Source organism: Doryrhamphus excisus, chromosome 8 (assembly GCF_030265055.1).
Source record: "Doryrhamphus excisus isolate RoL2022-K1 chromosome 8, RoL_Dexc_1.0, whole genome shotgun sequence".
Taxonomy (NCBI): Eukaryota; Metazoa; Chordata; class Actinopteri; order Syngnathiformes; family Syngnathidae; genus Doryrhamphus; species Doryrhamphus excisus.
In genome coordinates this window covers 21,651,957-21,675,604 of record NC_080473.1, presented here as the reverse complement: position 1 = coordinate 21,675,604, position 23,648 = coordinate 21,651,957, and the positions used below count along the sequence as shown (strand labels likewise).

Below are 23,648 nucleotides of genomic sequence, written 5' to 3'. Positions count from 1 at the left end.
GGCGGGGCAGAGAGCGTCGCGCTCACGAGACACGAGAGCTCCCCACACCGAGATAAGCTCTCAGTGGTGACACCTCGGTGGGATTTTAGACCCGGTCCTCCCGAAGGAACTACTACCTTTCACGCCGTTTGCATCGGCGCTGTCCTCTTGGCGAGACCGCCACATAGGTGAAAGGTCAGCGGGCCCTTCTCTCGGTCTGTGTGCAGCTTGAGGTGAGTACTAATTCCAGTGGGTCTCGTATTTGGACAACGAGCTGTGATGTGATTAGTTTGCTCCTCTACTAAAGTCAATTTGGGGAACGAGGGGAATGTCTACATACTGTAGCGACTGTATCATACGCCATTTGTCCGATGGCGTGTATGTTGGAAAGACCAAATGCTGTTTATTCGCTTGATACGTGATATACGTATGTATGTATCGCATATCAACACAATTCTTTTAACCTTCCTCTTGTGTTAGCTTTCTGGTAGCATCTCTTATGTTAACGGGTCGTGTATTAAATCGGCTATAAAATCCACTAAAAACAATAAGTTAGCATCAAATTAGCTTGTCATGTCTTGGTTACCTTCTTAGGCTTCCTCATCCATGAAAATGTTGCTTTTAATACTTTTGGTGTGGCCATGGAGGCCTTTTTTTGTCACTATACCCCTCCATTTCTATTTACAAAAATTTACCTCAAATCAACCTCAAAAGAATCATATTCATAAATTGAAGGTTCTTTTGTTAATTGGCTATTACTGAGGGATATAGAACATATCTCTTAAATCAATGAGTTGTATTTATTTTCTCATTTGAGTATGAATGACTAAAGAAACATGTATGGTGTTGGGGTGAATTTTGACCCATATATATTCATGTCAAGAAAAGGTAGAAAAACTTATTGTTTTCAGCAACACAACTTTAGTATAAAGTGAAATGAAAAAGCAGAACAGGTCCAGATCTTGGTTCACTGTACTTGTTGACGTTGAAGTTATTTATTTCTTTAATTAATTTTTGTATTTTTTAAAATACATTTTTGTATTTTTAAAATACATTTTTTATTTTTTTTATTTTTTTTTGTTGTTTAAAATAAAAAAAAATTAAATACATTTTTCTAATATTTTTTTATTTTTTAAATAATTTTTACAAATTTTAATTTTAATTTTTTTTCATTAGAACATGCATCAGATTCCAATTGAGTGCATCCCATAATCAGTTCCCAGTTCCACATGTCCAAAAGGAGTAGGAAGAAGCAAAGCTTATTAAATCCTACCCCTCCATCTGGTACTGTTACAATCACTAACTCTTACATTTGTTCACTTCCTGCTTTCCTAATATAATTGAAGTTATTTATTTCTTTGATTAATTTTTGCATTTTTTTAAATACATTTTTGTATTTTTAAAATACATTATTTATTTTTTATATATGTTGTTTAAAATAAAAAAATAAATACATTTTTCTAATAATTTGTTTTTATTTTTTAAATAATTTTTACAAATTTTAATTTTAATTTTTTTTCATTAGAACATGCATCAGATTCCAATTGAGTGCATCCCATAATCAGTTCCCAGTTCCACATGTCCAAAAGGAGTAGGAAGAAGCAAAGCTTATTAAATCCTACCCCTCCATCTGGTACTTTTACAATCACTAACTGTTACATTTGTTCACTTCCTGCTTTCCTAATATAATTGCAGTTATTTATTTCTTTATTTAATAAATTTCTGTATTTTTTAAATACATTTTTATTTTTTTTATATATTTTTTAAAATTATTTAAAAGAATATATTTTTTTAAATAATTTGTTTTTATTTTTTAAATAATTTTGAAATGAGAATCCCCCAAAGTTAACCCACTCAAGCTTGGTTATTGTGTGTAGCTGCTCTATAGGAGTCCACAACTCAATACAAAAAGCCGAAAAATGAGCATAATAGTTTTTTTTATGGTATTCTAACCTGTGTTAACCCACTCTAGCTTGGTTATTGTAGCTGCTGGTTGTCATTGTGTTGGCTAATTGTACACTTATGATTTCAGTTGTGGCTCAAAATATTGCTTTATAGTCATATTATTATAACCGGGTCCAAACCCACCCTAACAATACAGTGGTCATCATTTCAACCAGACCATTTTAAAATGTAGTAAAAATGATTTTTTTGTTTTTATTTTGTTGAAATAGAGTTTCCTGACAAAGGAAACTTTTTCATGCATTAAAATGTAAAACGGGTCGGTGCCGACCCTAACACAAGAGGAGGGTTAATGTCTTCTACAAACTCTTATTGGTGAACTGCCAAGGTTGGGAAAAAGCTGACCGGTCCCGATCTCCTGCCAGATATTATTACAAAGGGGTAACTAAGAGTATTCTAGTCAAGTATTCCTACAGACTCTTAGTACTCCACAAAACCGAAGACTTTATCTGACAGAGTTTGAGCTGACTCAGCATCCAAAATAGTGTCGTTTAAACTTCACATTTTCATGTTCACACATCTGGCATACCCGTCAACGCTCCCATTTTCACCGGGAAAATGCCTTTCTTTCTAGGCCCCTTTCTGTTTTAATAGTTTCCTGGATTTTTCCCGAATTTTAACTTTCCTGAAAAATAAAAAAAAAACCTTCTGCGGTTCTACCGGAGTAGCACATCTTCGCAGTCCGACAAAATATGACACCAGAATTTCTCTCAATTTCAATGAAAGTGTGAGCCTGCGGCTGACTGGGGACCAGTCCAGGATGTAACCCGCCTCTCACTCGAAGTCAGCTGGGATAGACTCCAGCATACCCTTGTATGGTATCCCCTAGTGAATATAAGCGGCATAGAAAATGCATGGATGGATTATTCTCCATTTCTGAAATTTTTTTCTTATTTTCACATCAAATGTTGTCAGATGTGGTACAGGGATGTCAGCTCAACTTCTTATGGTCGTTTGGAATATGGCGGTCATGACCACCAAGTTGCTTACCGTTCTACACGGGTCATAAGACAGCATTTAAAAAGTCCTACTGCAGTAGAGTCGAGTGGAAGAAGACGACGGAAGGCTTCATTTGTAGTCCGAGAAATCTTAACCTCTTAAACCCTGGACATAAGGGGTCCATTTTGTGAAAAAAGATGAGCGGTTTTAGTAACTTAAAGGGATAGTATCTGGATTAATTCATTCCAAATGAAAGATGACATTTTTTGTAATTAGTATCACGTACCAGCAGGGGGAGCGCTAACTGGTACTAAAGGTATGACGCCTGGATTGTGTTCCCGTGTGAAGGTGCCAGGGTACGGTAGATTCACTGAACCCCTTTCCCTCAGATTTTTGATCAATATTTACAATAAAAGTGACAGATACACCCGACACTTTGATTAGATCCAGCAATATAAGACTCCTCTATTGAATTAATTGGTTCATTTAATTAATAAACAATAAAAAATGCTACTAATGTTAACATTGTTTTCTAGTCATGGGTAATCCAATGGATGACTATTTCAAACATTACGCCGATACTTAGATCACGAGTCATTGTTCACTACTACTACTAGTACTACGACTACTACAACACCAGGAAACTAAACAGCTAGTCAACAAGAGTTGTGGTTGTTGACCCTACCTGTTGCTAATCTCAACAAAAGATCTCACAACACCCCCACAACAAAGCAAAATTTAAATCTTTTAACATATTTGAAGGTTTTTCAAAAACCTAATCCCTCATTTATTGCGATTTATTGCGATTCATTGGTTCCCAGACCTGACCACGACGAGTGAATTTTCCCGAAGAAGGATTCCAAGATGGAATAATAGAAAAGTTAGAGCATACAAAACCTGTTTCCGACATTATTAGAGCTCTCTAGACATGAACTAACAACCCCACAGTCACATATTATTCCATAATAGAAAATAAACAATTTAAGAGCATCTCTGACCATCTCTTATGGGACACAAGATAATGACAAAATACTAAATATTAATAGTAAAATGTCCCGGGTGTGTTAGTTTGAGATCACTTAACTCACTAAATGAGATTTGTTGTAAGTAATGGGTCACCTGACCCTTCGCTTGGAGACAATGACATTTGATTGTTGCCCCTCCTGTTGCATGAATATTATTAATAACTGATGAAATTGACACAAAAGCACTTTACATGGAGAACCCATGTTCCGTTATTCACTTGTACAGTATTTTAGTGAGTATACCTTGTGCAATTGTTATCTGGGAGTAATTGTTACTATAATGATAGAATGAGGATATGAGGATGTCCCACGGGTGCTCCATTGGGTTCAGGTCTGGAGCTCAAGTACCATTCAGCTTCCTCAGCAGGTACTTTGAGGTGTGTTTGGAATCGGCCATACGTAGACACTAACCCAGGGGTGGGCAAACTTTTGGACTCGTGGGCCGCACTGAGTTAACAAAACTGTGCGGGGGGGCCAGAATATATATTTTATAACACACACTATTTTACGCTTATAATTATAACAGTCCACCTTTAATTATTTGTCTAATTTTATTTATTTATTATATATTATAATGATTAATTATATTATATATATATATTCATTTTATTATTATATTTAATTATATTATATTTTATATAGTTATTATTTCTTTATTTAATTATATTTAATTATATTTATTATATGTATATATATATATATTTGTATTTGCTTATAATTCTAACAGTCCACCTTGAATTAAATTATTTGTCTAATTTTATTGATTATATTATATATTATATTTAATCTACACATTATATATATATATATAATTTATTATATATATTATAATTATATTATTAATTACATTACATATCAATTATATTATATTTTTATATATTTATTATTTATTTTATTTATTTACTTATTTGTATAATTTTATCTGTAAACGTGTCAGATTATTAGCTATATGTTTTAAATATGTTCCATATATCCCTTTTTTCCCAGAGCATTTTAAACATCAGACCACATCAAACTACAAACTTTAATTTTACATATTTTTTATTATTTTTATTTATTTATTTATTTCTTACTGAATAAGACATCCGACTTGCAAGTCATGTTGCTAGCATGTACGTATGTTAAAAGTTAGAAGGCAACTGGCGGGCCGGATTCAAACGCTTTAAACACCAGACCACATCAAACAACAAACTTGAATTTTACATAAAAAAAAAAACATTAATTATTTTTATTTTTATTATTATTTATGTGCACAAATGCACAAATGTGGCCCGCGAGACGCTAGTTTGAGGCCCCCCACCTTGATACCAAAGTTTAATGTTGAAATGACAGCTTAAAGCTGTCAGGGCCGCAAAGCTTATTAAATCCTACCCCTCCATCCGGTACTTTTACTTTTATTTGTTCACTTCCTGCTTTCATAGTATAGTTTAAGTCTATTTTTTTCTTATTTTTTTGTTTTTTATTTTTAAATTTTTATTTAATTTTTGTCAACTTCCTGCTTTCCTAATATAGTTTTATTTTATTTTTTTTTTTGTCACGTACCAAAATATCCGATAAAAAACCGATATATGCAATGAATTTTTATTGGAAATGCATTACAGAAAAATCGGTTCTTTTTTTATCTGTCCGTTGTGAGCGAATTTCCGATATATCCGAGGTTTACTGTATAACCATTAGAACCATTTTTTAACTATTTTCGAGTCATCAGACTACAGTCCAAGTCAAGTCATTTTTCATTGGCCCATTAAAATGAGTGGCATTTAAACACTGCTTGTGACGCATGTTAGTACGTTGAAAAGTGTGTAAGAAGTATTTTTGTTCAATCTATTGCAATGATAATGCATCTTTAAGGAAAATTCAAGTCAAATGTTGGGTAATCGGTAACACGGTCACCCTATGGTTTTGGTAGAAGCCTCACGGTTTGGTTTGCTTTCTTTAAAGACCTCCCGAATACACCCACCCCCCCGAAAACATGTTGCACACACGTCCAAGAGCATTTAACGTGCATGGTGATTGTTGGTTAACAAGTGCAGCGCATTGCAGTGTGCTAAGTTTGGAGCTCCCTGCAGATGAAAGGCACATTCCTACTCTGCGTGTCGCTGTGTTCCTCAGACCCATTCCCAGCTGGGAACTGCTCTAATCTCCTGGCAACAATATTGACATAGAAATAGAAACTCTGGAGAGGACAGGACTCTAGCTGTCTGCCTGTCAAACATGCGTCCGGCGTAAAGAGTTACCTTTGATGAAGAAAGACCAACATACGCAATCAAATAAAATAAGGATATTATAGAAATGTCGGATTTCGGCTGCTGATGTTTTTGTAAAATTTGAAACGCAATGTGATAATTTCCATAAAGATTGACTTCCGCCTGTGCACTCCTGATCAAAATTTTAAATCCCATTTTCAAAAAGGAGTCTTTTTTTGTGTCATTTTTGGTCATTACCTCAAAAACGGCTTTGATGCTTGATGCCAATTTTCCGGGAGGCAAGTGGGAATGTTGCGAGGATGTCTTCATGGAGGGCATCCACTGTCTGGAACTGACGTCCATTTTTTCTAAACTTTGCTTGCCATCCGTTCCCCAAATGGTATGGTCCCAAAGGTTTATTCCTCATTGTGAAGAGCGGTCCTGTTGAAAAAAAAAAACAGTCATTACCACACAGGCATGAGGAATTCCGGGCTGCAACATCTCCACGTACTAGCTAGCTGCCGTTTGACGCCCTTGCACAAACTGAAGCCCCGTAGTTCCATTGAGGTGTTTTGTGTTATTGGTAACCTCATAATTAATTAATCACTTGCGTGTTTTTGCCAAAGCAGATATGTGGTTCTGTCGAAATCAATAAAAAACAACAAAAAACAATATTATTATATTATTATTATTATATTATTCTAACATAAGATATAAACCTATCTTCAAAGCTTTGGCATTGGATAAAAAGTCAGTTTTTCATTCAAACTAGATTTCTCAAATGAACATTTTTATGCTGATATCGGGCCGATATCGATCGGTACTGATAATTATGCAACATCCCTAAAATGATCACCCATTCTCATTATGTCTCTGGTCAAATTAGCATGTAAATGCATGCATAAATGGAGGAAAGGAATGTTACCAAAACTCAAAAATCCTTCATTATCACTAAGGGTGTCCGATATTGGCTTATTTGTTCAGTCCGAATCCGATATCAACTGATACTGATATGTGTAACATGACATATCTCCTGTGGTGGAATGTTGTACAAAGTATTTTTAAGATATCGGTATTATTATAATAATAAATCAGATACCGATATCGACCGATATTACATTTTTATGCTGATATCGGGCCGATATCGACCGGTACTGATAATTAACCGAAATTCCTAAAAATTATCACCCATTGTCATTATGTCTCTGGTCAAATTAGCACGTAAATGCATGCATAAATGGAGGAAAGGGATGTTACCAAAACTCAAAAATCCTTCATTATCACTAACCATGTCCGATATTGGCTCATTTGTTCAGTCCGATACCGATATCTACTGATACTGATAACGATATGTGTAACATGACATATCTCCTGTGGTGGAATGTTGTACAAAGCATTTTTAAGATATCGGTATTATTATAATAATAATAAATCAGATACCGGTATCGACCGATATTACATTTTTATGCTGATATCTGGCTGATATCGATCGGTACTGATAATTATCCGACATCCCTAAAATGATCACCCATTGTCATTATGTCTTTGGTCAAATTAGCACGTAAATAAAAAGTGTTTCACAAAAACATTAGTCATAACAATAACATAAAATATTATAAAATATGTCTTTCATGATGTGTTCTTCATTTCAGGACCTCTAAAGATGACAAGCAAATCCAACAGTATAGTTCTGGGTGGCAAGGCGTTGTCCTCCCCTCTTCTGTCCCCCCCAAACCGCCAACGTCTGGTCACCAAAGATGGACGTTGCACGCTCCGCCCTCCCCCGCGTCCCTCGGGCTCATGGCTCGGAGCGTCGAGCCACCGGGCCTGGCTGCTGGCCGTCCACGACATGTGGGGACAGTTGGTGGGTCTGCGCTGGAGATGGGTTCTCTTGGCCTTCTGCGCATCCTTTGTGGCGCACTGGCTTCTTTTCGCGTGTCTGTGGTACTTGCTGGCCCACATCAATGGAGATCTGGACGTGCTGGATCACGACGCGCCTCCGCAGGGCCACGTGGTCTGCGTGAAGCACATCACCAGCTTCACCGCCGCCTTCTCCTTCTCCCTTGAGACGCAGCTCACCATCGGCTACGGCACCATGTTCCCCAGCGGGGACTGTCCCAGTGCCATCGCTCTGTTGGCCGTGCAAATGCTGCTGGGGCTCATGCTGGAGGCGTTCATCACAGGTACGCGTTCCCTCGAGCCTTCTCTCAACAAGCGTTCAATTCCGGAACATCTGAAGACATTGGGAATCATCAAACTATAACAGTGATCGTTTACCGCAATAGAACTTCCTGTCCTAACAGGTTATCTTGGTGGTACCATAACTCATTGTCAGGTGGCTGTTAAGAAATTACATCAAAGCTCAGACTGTACATATTATTATCTGATTGGTTTACCTCTGCCAGAGTACTTTCTGTAGGTATTATGTAATGTTCTCCCATTGGGTTACTGCTGCCGGCGCGCTTACCAAATTAGTGTTTTTATATGGATTTGACGCGTTCTGTGTACAGTGAGAGATTTAGTACAGTAAAGTCTCGTTATATCGATATTGTCGGGAGTCGGAAAAAATATCGATATAACCGTACTGTCGATATATCCGATCCTGCGCCGAATTGCATTAAAAGTGGGCAATAATGCACTTAAATCAATCTTTGCTTAAGGATTTCAATACCAAAAAAGAACACGGCGAACGGCTGCTTCCAGTCAACTTTATTTTTCACACTTCCACCACCGGAGCGCAGCACACACACCGATTCCCGCACTTCCTGGTTCACAGGTCATGCTCTACCCGCCCCACATAGCTGGCCAAACACATGCCTGCAACAGAAGAACCAACTGCGTTCGTGGTTTCTCTCGTGTGTATAGAATAAAAAGATATCTGAATACAACACAATTAAATACATGTATTTGTACGCTTGTGTGTTGTGTCTTCGTTGGAATAGGTGTGTATGCTATGTCAGTTGGTTCTTCTGTTGCAGGCATGTGTTTGGCCAGCTATGTGAGGCGGGTTGAGCATGACCTGTGAACCAGGAAGTGCGGGAATCGGTATGTGTGCTGCGCTCTGGTGGTGGAAGTGTGAAAAATAAAGTTGACCGGAAGCATACCGTTTTGGTATTGAAATCCTTAAGCAAAGATTGATTTAAGCTGCTTTTGTATCGATATAAGCTGACCAAATTGGCTGGCGGGAGATGAAAAGGGCATCGTAGTAACCGGATTATCATAATAACAGGTACTAACGGAACTAATTATATCATAAAAGACTAGAAATTTGCCGGGAAATGAAAATAGTATCGTAATAATTTAAAATAACATTTCTATAAGGGCAGACCCCTTCACATGTTCAAGAGTAGCATCTTTGTCTCAACATGGAGACATAATGGAGCTTAAAAAGTTAACTAGTGATGTCCTTTCCTCAGTGTAGCTGTGACTCTTCTAATCCGCCTGCAACTCTCTCTTACAAGTATTCATAAGTTATGGGGGTGCATTCATAATCACAGTAAAGCGAGGGCAACTCGTACGGTATTCATAGTACCTCTTAATTGTCTACCAGGTGCATTTGTGGCCAAGATTTCCTGTCCCCAGAAGCGAGCCGGGGCCATCCAGTTCAGCCCCCAGGCCGTGGTGGGCCAACACCAGGGCCAAACGTGCCTCATGCTGCGAGCGGCAAATCTGCTGAGGCGCCCCCTGGTGGACGTGAAGGTGAGTGCCGTTCTCTACGAGGAGAACGACGGTCAAGCCCTGCACCAAACCTCCGTGGACTTCTTCGCGGATCATCTGGGCCAACAGCCTTGTCCCTTCTTCATCTTCCCACTCACCTTCTTCCATCCGCTGGACCGCCGCAGTCCGCTCTACCCGGCCCTGCATGAGGACACGTCCAGTCAGTTTGAGCTGGTGGTGTTCCTCTCGGCCTCGCAGGAGGGAACGGGCGATACCTGTCAGAAGCGGACCTCCTACCTTCGCCAGGAAATCCAGTTCGACCGGCGCTTTGTGCCCGCCTTAGCGTTTGATGCCCACGGGAGGTACATGATGAGCAACCATCACTTCGACACGACGCACTCCAAGGAACCTCTAGACAAGGACTGTGTGGTGCAGATCAATGGTGACGGTAGCGACAGGATGGAGTGAGGAAACCTGGTCCGCCAGGACAACGAGCCGTTTCTAAGGAGATATTTTCTAAATCGTTTTTGGATTGTGAGGCATTTCCGTCTTATCCAACAGATCATACCAAAATGGTTCTTTTTCACGCTTGAACCCAATACAGTCAATTCCCAGGAAATGTGCTTGATTATGGATATTATGAATTTCATGTTAAGTTCACCGGTTGCAGAACAGCGGAACCTCGGTTAGCGTCATTAATCCGTTCCAGAAGGCCCGACTCACACTAAAACGTACTCTAACCAAATCCATTTTTGTAAGAAATCATGTCAACACATTTAATCTGTTTTATAGATTTACAATTATAGTTTTACATGCAGAAGACAATGCACAAAAATGAGGAATGAACGAGATAAATGAACATTTTACGAGAGATCCACAAAACGACACCTTCATTACTTTGCTATGAGTTATTTCTTCAGTTCAGTAGCGTTTCTCACCGTTATCAAATGCTAGCACTTGCTACTTTCTTACTTTTTTTTTGCAGCTGTGATCAATAAGCACAGCAGAGACTTGTGGCGTAGTTAGCAAAGAAATAGAGTCAACAGCTGGGGGACAATGACTTCATTTTCCATTTTGTTAGCATGCTAACAATGACGTTGTGAGATAAAAAAAAATGCTATGAAAACAATTGGACCGGCGCCATATTGTACACTAACCACGAAATGTATGGCAACCGTGACAAAATCATTTCTATTGTAAACCAAAAAAAACACGCTAACCAGGTGTATGCTAACTGAGGTTTCGCCGAAATGCAACTGTCAACAGGTACGATCCGTACGGTACACACGCCGTTCTTAATCTGTGTCTCGTCTCAAATAGAATACTTCCGTCAGTATAGTACCGAGTACGCAAATTCTGACACGGTAATGCGGTTCCAGATCGATTACCGTGGTAGCGCACATACCGGAAACGGGTCAGCGCTGCACTGTTGGTATGGTACGGTATGGTACGGTATTGACGTATACTGACAGATGTATCGAATTTGAGACACTAAAGCTAAATACTGGTAATAACGTCACCATTCTCACTCTAAAGATATACTTGTTCACATAAAAACAATGTCAGTTGACAATTGACAGTATTTTTGTATTGATGTGGTCATCTCAGATTGACACTTTGGTGCCTTGTGAATTGAATTATGCATCATTAAGTTCAGTGCAGTACAGTTAAATGTTGGTGTTGATAATGCGATAAAAACCACCCACCATTGATTGCATCTAAAGCTGACAATCTGTAATAATTATTTCGTAATGTATTGATTGATAAAATACTTCTGTAACAAACAACAGAAACGCTTTATTTGGGTGTCTGACATTTTCTAACAAAGAAACGGATGAAATAGTACGTCTGATTGCTAAATGATTGCTTGACTTTTGAAAAATCATTGCACAGATCAACACTTTGGAGATTGTTTTTTATTTTAATTAGCAACTTAGTAGCATACAAATGGGTGCTTGTATTACAGATATTTTCATTCGCACGAAGAGAATCAAATTGTTGTTGGATAAGATTTTGGAGCTGATTGTGACAGGTGACTTGTCACGGCGTCTCACATGCTTTGCTGCCTTTGTACAGTGTACATTACCATAAATAAATATTTTCTAAACAACCTTTCTACTAAGCCAGACTGCTCTTGCTCCGTAAATATAAACACCAGTATAATCACATACTACACTGATGTACTACTTCACCACATTCAAAATGTAGTCGATATGAAGCCGTAGGAACAATGCTGCCCCTTTGTGGTGAGGGGCTGAAATGCAGACAAAAACTATTGATATCAATTTCTTTTTGGCAGCTGAAAGCCGATATGGGATTATATCGCGTATCCGGCTCTTCCCTAATATTAACATAAGCTACTGTTTTGGCGGTAACCCTCTTCAATTTAAAACTCAACTCAGAAGCGCTATCGTCACTTCCTGTCCTCCACATGTCCGCAATACATTTATTGCAACACACACTAGCAGGATATGTCTTGGGTGGGTTCTTTACTCTTATTATGTCTACTATATTGGGAGCGTAAAGCTTATTATAGGAGTATTTTTTCATGTCTACATGGCTTTCGTATTTAGGTCATAAACAGGTTATAAACAAGGAATCTATTCACTCATAATAATAATAATAATTAATATTAATAATAAACAACTTCACAAGAGTCACCATTTTGCTTTTACTTTCAAAAGAAATGTAAATTGGTATCAATGCTAACTCAGTTCGGTTATCTACTTTTGCTAGCATGCACACCCAAGCCCACGCGTAAAACTACTTATTTATAATATTTATCATTATAAATAAGGAATCAATTCACTCATAATAATAATGATAATAATTAATATTATTAATAATAAACAACCTCACAAGCGTCACCATTTTGCTTTTACTTTCAAAAGAAATGTAAATTGGTATCAATGCTAACTCAGTTCGGTTATCTACTTTTGCTAGCATGCACACCCAAGCCCACGCGTAAAACTACTTATTTATAATATTTATCATTATAAATAAGGAATCAATTCACTCATAATAATAAGGATAATAATTAATATTAATAATAAACCTCACAAGCGTCACCATTTTGCTTTTACTTTCAAAAGAAATGTAAATTGGTATTAATGCTAACTCAGTTCGGTTATCTACTTTTGCTAGCATGCACACTCAAGCCCACGCGTAAAACTACTTCCGGGTGAACTCAACGTAAAAAAAAAAAAAAACCCATACCGATTGGAATAAACCATTTTGTATTTTTGTATCGTGGGAGTAGGTAGCCTCAAGACAGTTTTAATTGGATTTAAGCCCCCTTATTATATATATATATTTTTTATCTTAACATTTATGACGACGGTTTTTACAACCGACAAACGAGTCAACTATGACAATATAAGACAACTTTAAAAAAAAAAAAAACAGGTGCCCACAGTCTTACCTGAAATTATCTTCCTCTTTGCAACACCGTAGATGGGACGCCTATAAATAAAATACATTAATAAAATGTCGCTTTCGAAACAGAGGGGAATTGTGTGAAGCCCTCAAACTTGCCATTGTATTTGTAGTTTTCTTAATTCTCCTACGTTCGCTTTAAACGTGTGTCGACAGAGGGCGGAAGCACTGCGGTTTTTCTTTTCAACTAGTTTCTCCAGCAGGTGATTTAATTACCGAGCTCCTTCCCTCAAACTAAATAAGGGTTAATCATTAAAATCACCTGCTTTAGTGACCGGCTAGAAAAAAAAACTTGTTGTGTCTCAGCCCTCCATGGAATGAGTTTGACACCCCTAGCTTAAAACTACTTCCGGGTGAACTCACCCTTTGAAATGGAATTGGGAAAATCCTACCAGAAGGAATGAACCATTTTGCATTTTTGTAAGGTGTGTATAGGTAGTCTCTTTACAGTCTTAATTTGATTTAAGCACTTTTATTATTTATAACAAAATTAATCTTGAATCTTGAACATTTATGATGACGGTTTTTGTAATCGTCATCTGTAAATAAAAGAGAGAAAAAGCAAAACTTTACAAAAGCCGACGATGTGCGCCCCCTGTGGCTAACCTTCCCATGCAAGGAGGAAGTCGTCTTCAATGTTTGCTAGGCGGGATTCTTGTCAGTGAAATCAATGAATAAAATACTGTAGTTCTATGAAGAATGACAAAGTATTTGTGCTTTCAATCCTTTATTGAAATACACCCCCAACTGTTAGGAAGTATGGTTACATCTTTTCAGGTGCCCAAAAATATATTTCACTGAACATTTGAATGTTTGGCAACATATAGGTCTCTGCTAAAACAAATATATACTATTTTATCTATGAAAAAATACATTTTTTCACAACAAAACACCCAGGAGGGTAAGTGATATGCACAGTGGATTTAGTTATGGGAGTGCAACATACAACCGTGAACAAAAGGAGGATGGCGGGCCTGATACTGGAAGTCAAGTCTCTTGATGACTTGTCATTGAACGTTACTCCATTGCTCTTGTATTACAATTAAAAGAGCGGTAAATGTTGCCATGAAACACATTCACAAACAACTAAGGTCAGATTGGATGACGCGTTATACATTGTCTTTTTACTCTGCACACACACAAATTATTTTTTTTTAAACATCTGTAATAAGAATAAGCATTCAGAAATGACAAAATTGTGACAATACAACCTTAACGCACACTTTGAAAGGGAATGGTGTGAAGTATTGGATGTTAACCTTAAAGGAGCGTTAATACGCTTTTTTTTCCGAGCTGTCTTAACGTGTCAGACATGTTTTGGTCAAAACTGCAGCACACTTAGAATGTTGGGAAAATTATTCTGGAATATGTCCTCAATAATGAACAACTTGAGTTTAGCAAATGAAGTCATAAAGCCCAATTCTTCCACACGAGTAATCCAATGGCAGTAAACCGTAATGCAATTACTGAAATATATTATTTTTTACACACAAACACACAAATATACACTTATTTGAATTCCGTTTAAAAAGTGAAACGACATGACCGTAGTAGAACATAACATAACGCCTTCCAGACCCAAATGAGGAACACAGCCAACGCAGGGATGTATGACAACGTAAACAGTAGTCACTGAAAAACACGACGACGTGAATATAGTTTCACTTCAGTACTTCAATACTGGTACATTGTGACATGTATATAAGAAAAAAAAAACAGGGAAAAGCTGAGTAAACTGGAGAGATAACGCCATGAATTTGGACCAGTCCTGTATGTTTTCTTCAAATAGTGCAGTCACCATATTATTATTATTATTATTATTATTGAACACCATACTAACAAATTTGAAATGGTTGTTACTTCATACGACTACATAAGTGGTTTAAAGTGCCAAATTTGGAGCAATATCATTTAAGAATCAAAGTACTGTGAATGTAGTTTTTTTTTTTTTTTTTTTTATGTTTTGAACATGGAACATGCATCTTCGGGATTGCTGCGTACTTCCTGTATCACGAGCAAAACGCCGACTGCAGCTGCTTGAAGGCGGCCTGCCTCTCTTTTTTCTCCACTTCCTGTTTCTTGCGTTCTTCCTTCTCCTCTCGAATCTCGGCCTCAAACTTGCTGCCCACAGACAGAGCCTGCACCTGGTGACACGGTATTCCGTTAAGTACGCACCCGAAACGTCACTTTGGAACGAGAACTTCATCAGTTGTCACATTTGAATTACCACCTGAGTACTTTACTGAGTACTTTGGTACAAATAGTCAAGTACGTACTATCCGACATCGGTGCTAAATCTGTATAGTCGTCCCTCACTGTATCGCAGTTTTGCCAAAAAAGCAAAAAATGTCCTCTCATTCGGTGCGGAAGTGGTAATTTTTTTCTTTGTCTTTCTTCCGCACTGCGTTCGAAATATTTTTAATTTAGAACAACTAAAGTAAAGAGGGTAGCCATCTTTTTTTTTTCCCCCTGCGGTGATGAAAACAAAGAATAATAAAATGTAAAAGTGACTATAAGGTGTTATTTTCATACCCAACAGTGTTAAATGTGGAATTTAGAAAGTCATAAACAGGTTTTCTATGCTCTGACAACAAAAATATTCAATTTATTACTTGCTATACAAGATAGTAGTACTTGTGGAAATTTAAAAACACTTTAAAAATGGACATTTCCTCTAAAAACAAACATTTTTACCATATTTTATGACATGCAAATGTAATAGACTAGTAGTTAAAATTTGTCTATAGGTAATTGAACATTTGAGCTTTCATCCAATAGGCTTCGTTACTTAAATTTGGGGTTTGAAATGCTTCAGTAAGTAAGAGAAAATCCCCCCAAAAAATCCAGTTTCTCCTACAAACCACGGAAGGGACCGCCACATTCCGCCTCCTGTTCCTATCGTGAGGCTGAAGCGTAGCGGCCCGGACAACGTACCTTGGCTTCAAAGAAGTCTTTGGCCCCCATCACTCCTTCTGTGGCAACATTGATCTCAGACAACCTGGCCAGTGCCATCAGACCGCTGTCCTCCTGCAGCTCTCCAGCCGCTGCTCTCCGGAAGATCAACAGAAACTGCGGAAACGGGGAGACAAAATGGAAAATTAGTCCTGTCCTGGATTTAAAATAAAAAAAAAAACACCAGTCACAGAAACTCTTCTCTATTCAAGCATTTCCACCACCATGAATTAGAGCAAGGAACTGTTAGAAGGACCTCAAGGACAAGATTCAAGACCTTCTTCTCGGACCTCCATTCAAGCCCAGAATTATGAAGTCGGAGCTGGTTAGTGAACTTGGAAAACCATACGTAAAAAGACAAAAAATGTTAAGTAGAGCCCAACAATAGCATCCCCACAGCCAAACACGGACTTGGAGACTTTGCCAGTGACCACGTCATGTAGTGTAGAGTCTTGGACAAGAACCTTTTGGTGTCTGCCACGACGCTGAAGAAGCAGAAGGGTCGTGGACCGGGTCTCCCGGCGTGACAATGACCTACGTGTAAAAACATACAGCCCAAGCAACAAGGCAGCGGCTGGACAAGAACATCGTTGAGATCCTGCAGCGGCCGGACTTAATCTCGTTGAAAATCTGTGGAGGGGGGCCTTGAAACCTTAGAAGGAAAACTGCACTGCACTTCTCTGCATCTGCACCTATTCCGCCAAAAAAGCCGTCTAAAAAAAAAAAAAAAGAACCCCAAAAAAGGCAACAGTGTTCCATTTACATAACCTGACCTGACATGATGTGCTATATATATCACTATATTGACACGCACTATGGTACACATTATGGCATTGGATGCTCATATCACCCAGTACTTTAGTACGGGACAAAAAATTACAAAATTAAAAAAAAAAAAAAATTAATCTGTATTACGGAAAGCAGGAAGTGAACAAATGTAACAGTTAGTGATTGTAAAAGTACCAGATGGAGGGGTAGGATTTAATAAGCTTTGCTTCTTCCTACTCCTTTTGGACATGTGGAACTGGGAACTGATTATGGGATGCACTCAATTGGAATCTGATGCATGTTCTAATGAAAAAAATTAAAATTTGTAAAAAATTATTTAAAAATATATTTTTAATGTATTTAAACAATTTAAAAAATACATTTTAAATTTTAAAATATTTTTAAAAAATTAAAATATGTATTTTAAAAAATACAACAATTTATTTTAAAAATACAACAATTAAATAAAGAAATAAATAACTTCAATTATATTAGGAAAGCAGGAAGTGAACAAACAGTTCACTTCAGTTACTCCTTTTGGACATGTGTAACTGGGAACTGATTATGGGATGCACTCAATTGGAATCTGATGCATGTTCTAATGGAAAAAATTAAAATTAAAACTTTTAAAAATTATTTAAAAAATTTAAAAAATATTTTAAAAATGTATTTAAAAAATTTAAAACATTTTAAAAAATATTTAAAAAAAAATAAAAATGTATTTAAAAAAATACAAAAATTAATTAAATAAAGAAATAAATAACTTATATAACTTGAATAAATTATATTAGGAAAGCAGGAAGTGAACAAATGTAACAGTTACTGATTGTAAAAGTAGCAGATGGAGGGGTAGGATTTAATAAGCTTTGCTTCTTCCTACTCCTTTTGGACATGTGGAACTGGGAACTGATTATGGGATGCACTCAATTGGAATCTGTTGCATGTTCAAATGAAATTAAACCATTACCATTACCATATTAACCGAGTTCCAGCAACATTGTTAGCGTAGGAGCTAACGCAGAAGAACTACTTTTGTCGCTCACAGCATCTTTGCACCACTCACCTCTCGAAAGCTCAGTTTTCCATCAAAGTCCTCATCCACCTCCTTGATCATGTTCTTGAGGCCCAGGTGGGTCTGAGGAGCCCCCAGCTTCTCCATCATCAGCTTGAGCTCCATGAGGTCAATGAAGCCATCTTTACCGGTGTCGTACCTACAAAGTCATCAAGTGAGTTGTCAGCCTGAAGTGTACGAGTCCACCAAAAACATTTTTAAACCATACAGTTTTCAGTTCAGGTGATCAAAAAACAAAAAACGGGAGCAAAAGTGCTGCAGTCCGATGCAACATCATCATATTCGATAGCAGAAATAAACTAAATATCAGCCTGTACCGTCCTGGATATGTTATGAAGATGTAAAGATCACGTGAGGATTGCAGTTACCGTAGTTACCGCATCTTTAGAAAAACATTCGCCGGCTGTTTGCGCAACGCGTACTGATAAGCCAAATCAGTTGACCTTCAACCGACTTATCTGCAGCCACCGGGGGGGGGGGGGGGGGGGAATGAAGCATTGTTTCATTCTTGACCTTCTAAAAAGGTCCACGAGGCTTTTTCCATATATAAATGTGCCGTGTGAAACAATTAACCTTTAATTAATTCATTGTATCATACAATGGTCAGGCCCATAAAAGGGCCCATAAAAGTCAGGACTTTGTGCTACACAGCAGTTGTTTCTATTCTTGTATTCAATCGACCGCGAGTTAACTTAGCAGTACTTCCGGGTAGTGATTTGGTGAGCGGGTACTAGCGCTTAGTTCAGGGGTGGGCAAACTACGGCCCGGGGGCCACATGCGGCCCACCAAGCGTTTGAATCCGGCCCGCCAGTTGCTTTCTAAGTAACTTCAACTTTTAACATACAAACTGGCAACATGACTTGCAAGTCGGATGTCTGATTTAGTAAAAAATAAACAACAAAACTGTAAAATTAAATGACATAGTTTGATGTGGTGTGATGTTTAAAGTGCTCCTAAAAAAGGGACATGAGAACATACAACTGATATAGGATAACACTTTTACAGATAAAATTAGACAAATAATTCAAGGAAAATGATAAGCATAAAATAGTGTGTGTGTGTTAAATATATGTTCTGGCCCCCCAGACAATTTTGTTAACTCAATGCGGCCCTCGAGTCCAAATATTTGCCCACCCCTGGCTTAGTTGGACACCATAACCGACTTGGAGTTCCTAATTAAGGCAAAGCAGCCCCTCCCTTGGAACGGCATGCACGGAACAACACAACAGCACTTCCTGGGCTCATTTTCCCGGGATTCCACAGGCCCACAAAAGCGTGTCATTCCCTTGCGAGCGCATCCACCAATGACCGGGCAGGCCACTGGTTTCCACGGAAACAAAAGGAATGCTCTTTACCCCAGAGAATTAAGTTGAGGACTACTATACACAATGCCATGAAATCTCTTGGGGAAAATACATATTATACTCATAGCCTGATGCGTATAGACCAGGGGTGGGCAAACTACGGCGCGGGGGCCACATCCGGCCCGCCAAGTGTTTGAATACGGCCCGCCCAATCTTTCCAAAGTATTTAATTTAAAGTCAACATACAAGCTGGCATCATGGCCTGAGCCAACCTTTTGATGGTTTTATCAATTTCGTTGTTTGACATGGTCTGTTGTTTACAAAGTGCTCCTGAAAAAAGGGACACAAGCACATAATAATTAAATAATTTTAATAAAAATTAAAATAATAATTATTATATTATTATTATAACTATTATGATTATTATATTTATTATATTAATGCTAATTATTATATTAATTATATATAATAATATTGTTATATTTGCATATTTTACATAATAATAATATAATAATTATTATTTTAATTTTATTTTAATTATTATAATATTTTATTATTTTTAAAATATTTAAATATAAATATAAAATAATAAATAATAATAGCAGATTGCATGACAATTTTACAGATACAATAATACCAGGTGGACTGTTACGTGTAAAATATATAGTCTGCCCCCCCCCCCCCCCCGTAAATTTTGTTATATCAATGCGGCCCGCGAGTCAAAAAGTTTGCCCACCCCTGGTATAGACCTTGAAAATGTTTTGAAAAGTCAAAATGGGAACATTTAGAAGCAATGGTTGATGGTTTTAGTCTGATTAAATTCATAGGCAAATAAATGAGTTAACAGGAATCCGAAAAAAAAAACGAATAAATTATAATGACATGAATATAATCAGTGAAATCATATCAGACAAAAAGTATTGTAATGAGTGAAGTAGGAATCTTCCAGGCAGCGACAATGCATATGAATCACAGTGGAACAAATGCTGCCATTTTGTCTGCAAAAACATTATAACCAGACTCATTGTTCCACATATTTCTTGTTTATTATCGATGTCAGCGTTTTTTGGCACAAGATCAGGAACCTTTTCCGCCATTCACTATTGTCGCCATTCAGTCCTAGTGAATGCAGCCTGGAGTAACTGAATACCTTCCAAGTTTTGGGACGTGGTTGTATGCAGCCGGGAGAACTATGCCTCCTTTATAACGGCCTGTGACCGTGTTAACTATGTGTCCAATAGGAACGCTCTAAGGCAGGGGTCTCAAACTCAATTTACCCGGGGGCCACTGGAGCTAGGGTCTGGGCAAGGCTGGGCCGCATCAGGTTTTACAAAAAAAAAACAAAAAAAAAACGCATTTGTTTTTTTTTGGTTCCAATTTTCTACAATAAAAGCTCTGATAAAACATTCCACTGTTCTCAAATATCTCAATTTTTATTTTTCTGCACAAAATAAGATGAAAAATAAACAAATCAAGAATAAAGAAAATCAATCAATCAGTAATAAATAAATATAATAATAATAATAAAACGTCAAATAATAAAAACCACATATAGTTGGTGGGTAGACAAATGATTTTTTTCATATTAAAATGAACAAAGCATTATTAGAGCCCTGTAGACATGACAAAACACGACTATAGTCACATTTATACTCTTTTTATTTACAACATATTGCGCAACTGCAGGGTCTTGAGACACATGCTAACTCGCAAACTAGAGAGCTAGCCACCTAAACGGTAGCCTTCAAGTTATTTCCTTTCAACTTAAATAGCCAAAAACTTACCACTTCCACACGGATAGGGAGGATAACTATTAACAGTTACAAGATTTACAAGATTTACAAGTCAATTTACAAGACTCTGTGGCAGTAGTAATAATAATAATAATAATTTATTAATTAATTATTATTAATTGTTAATAATAATTATTATTATTGCAAATTGATGCAAATGTTATTAGTTTTATGCCAAAGTTAAGCATTTATAAAGCATAAAAATGTCTAAATTAACTAAAATACATTCATGAGGCATTCAGAAGACTCTGTGGTAGTAATAATAATAATTATTATTATTATTATCATTAATTATGTATTTATTGTTTATAAATAATAATAATTATTATATTATTATTATATTATAATATATATAATTATTATTTAAATTATTATTATTTATTTATTTAAAATTATTTATTATTATTAATTAATTATAATTATTAATAATGATAATCACAATTTAGTGTTTAGCAATAAAGATAGTTTTACTCCAAGTACATCTTTTGGGGAGCACAATGTGACATTTTCCATCTGGCAACACGAGTAGCAACGTTACTGTAGCAGGGGGTCCAGAGCAAACAAACAAATGTGTTTAATAATTGTTTACTCTTCCATATTGAGACCGTTTCTCCCGGATGAGCGGAAGAAAGGCTGAACGGACGATGATTTTCACCTTCTGGTACGATTATTCGCCATGTCCTATCTGGCAACACCGCTGCGACACGATAGCCGAAGAAAGAAAAAGAATGGCAGACGAGGAGGCACCTATAGCAAGATGGATCCACCTGGAATCTTCACGGCAACAACTCAGTTTGATGAATGTCATTCATTAATCCGTTAAATCTCATCAGCAGCTTCTAATTTGCGCAAGATACGAACAACAGGCCGCCGCCTCCACGCGTACGCGGATATACGGAACCGAAATACGGACTGTAAAGAGTGTCCATCTTACCGTTTAAACATCACCTCCATGTCCTTAATCTGCTTCCGGGAGAACTCCTTGAATTCCGTGTAGGGGTTGAAAACACGACTCGCCCGAGGGGGAGCGTTGCCCTCGTTGATGTCGAGCCTGCGGTTTAGTATGGCGGAGAGCTCGGAGGAAGAGTCGCCGCATGCTGCCGAGGACTCTGGAAGCTTGGTTGCGGCGAGGTTCTCTTCGAGAGCGGGCTTAGGCTCGGTCTCCGTCTCGGTCTCCTCCGAAGCAGCCAGCCGTGACTGTAGCTTCCGTGCGAGCTCTTCGGACGCCATACTGTTCAAGAGGCTGTGCTCGCGACGGCTGTCAAGTAGGGATGGGTCGTTCGTGAACGAGTTGGGTGTTTTGAACGGCTCGACTGAAGGGAGACTCGCTCCCAATCAGGAGCCTGTCGCTTTTCCTCCTTTTGTCTGTTTTTTTTTTGCTGTTGTATCAGGGAGAAGGCAAGAAGCAGGCGTACCTGTTAAGACAGAGTATTAAAATAATCAAAGATTTAAAAAATAAAGTGTCAATTTACAAAAATAAAGTCAAAAGTTTGCAAAAAAACAAAAAAATGTTATGTTGCACTAAGCCCTCATTTATCACGGTTAATTGGTCCCACATAGAACCTCTGTGATAAATTAATTTTTTTTGTCTATGTGTCGACTAGTCCAGAATGTTCTCCACCTTCCTAATGAGGATTAAGCGGCATAGAAAATAATGAATAAATGAGATCATTCAAACCTGCAGTTGTGTAAGTCTGGTGTTTGTGTATCTCACCAAGCATTACAGTAGCATTACTGCCACACAGTCTTCTGAATGCCTCATGAATGTATTTTAGTTCATTTAGACATTTTTATGCTTAAGAAATGCTTAACTTTGGTATAAAATTAATAAAATTTGCATTAATTTGCAATTTCTTTAAACTAAACTAGGACATATTCAACTACAAAACAGCTTGATATATTAATTCATATATTTAAAAAAAACTGATAGAATAAAGCCGTGAAATTCAAACTGTGGTGAGGGACAACTGTATGTACATTTTAAGGTATATATAATAATTTTTAAATATTTCTGTAAAAATTGTAAATGTTCTTTTATTAGAAATTTTACAATTGACTTGTAAATAAATAAATATATCGAGACAGAATTTTGAATGACTCTTCAATAACCGCGTTCCATTGTGAAAGAGCCGTAAATCACATCTCTACCGTCAAAGGTTCGAGCACCACCACTTCTCAGATTGCTTCCGCTAGGGGTTTATTCAAAATAAAAGCATCTGAACGTCTTTCACTTTGAATATTTGTCCTCTCGTGAAAATGAGAAACTTATAAAATGCCCACTACGTCCACGGCCTACAGATAAATAGCCAGGGAATAGTAAAATCAACCAATATGTTATATATGCTATTGCTATATATATGCTATCGAACTATATACAAGTGTGTGGCAGTCAAATTGCTATCCTGCTTAGTTTACTTTCTAATTACACGTCCAATGTCCATCCAAATGTTCATACATGCTCACTTTAACCCTCCGAATGAGTTGACTTTGGTATTGTGCAGCGTTCGAGTTGATCCTTTTAATCTGAAATTGAAACTGCATGTTACATATAACAACATTCCATTACATTTTGGGTT

At 37.3% G+C, this 23,648-nt stretch overlaps 2 protein-coding genes and 1 long non-coding RNA gene across 3 annotated transcripts; 1 reads left to right on the top strand and 2 right to left on the bottom strand.

Moving 5' to 3' along the window:
- Positions 1–10: 10 nt before the first annotated feature.
- kcnj13 (potassium inwardly rectifying channel subfamily J member 13) lies at positions 11–11,830 on the top strand. Its single transcript, XM_058080499.1, has 3 exons — positions 11–212; positions 7,744–8,274; positions 9,642–11,830. The coding sequence occupies exons 2-3, from the start codon at positions 7,755–7,757 to the stop codon at positions 10,214–10,216; spliced, it is 1,095 nt and encodes a 364-aa protein (XP_057936482.1). The 5' UTR covers positions 11–212; positions 7,744–7,754; the 3' UTR covers positions 10,217–11,830.
- On the bottom strand, positions 6,649–10,484 carry LOC131134846 (uncharacterized). Its single transcript, XR_009131487.1, has 3 exons — positions 10,046–10,484; positions 9,624–9,949; positions 6,649–8,324 (listed from the first exon to the last, which is right to left on the bottom strand). It is a non-coding gene; the product is annotated as an uncharacterized LOC131134846 (long non-coding RNA).
- Positions 11,831–13,893: 2,063 nt separating the features above from the next.
- Positions 13,894–22,342, bottom strand: efhd1 (EF-hand domain family, member D1). The gene is made up of 4 exons (XM_058080504.1): positions 22,007–22,342; positions 17,967–18,114; positions 16,118–16,252; positions 13,894–15,327 (listed from the first exon to the last, which is right to left on the bottom strand). Exons 1-4 carry the CDS (start codon positions 22,300–22,302, stop codon positions 15,193–15,195), a joined length of 714 nt encoding a protein of 237 aa, XP_057936487.1. The 5' UTR covers positions 22,303–22,342; the 3' UTR covers positions 13,894–15,192.
- Between the last annotated feature and the right edge of the window lie 1,306 nt (positions 22,343–23,648).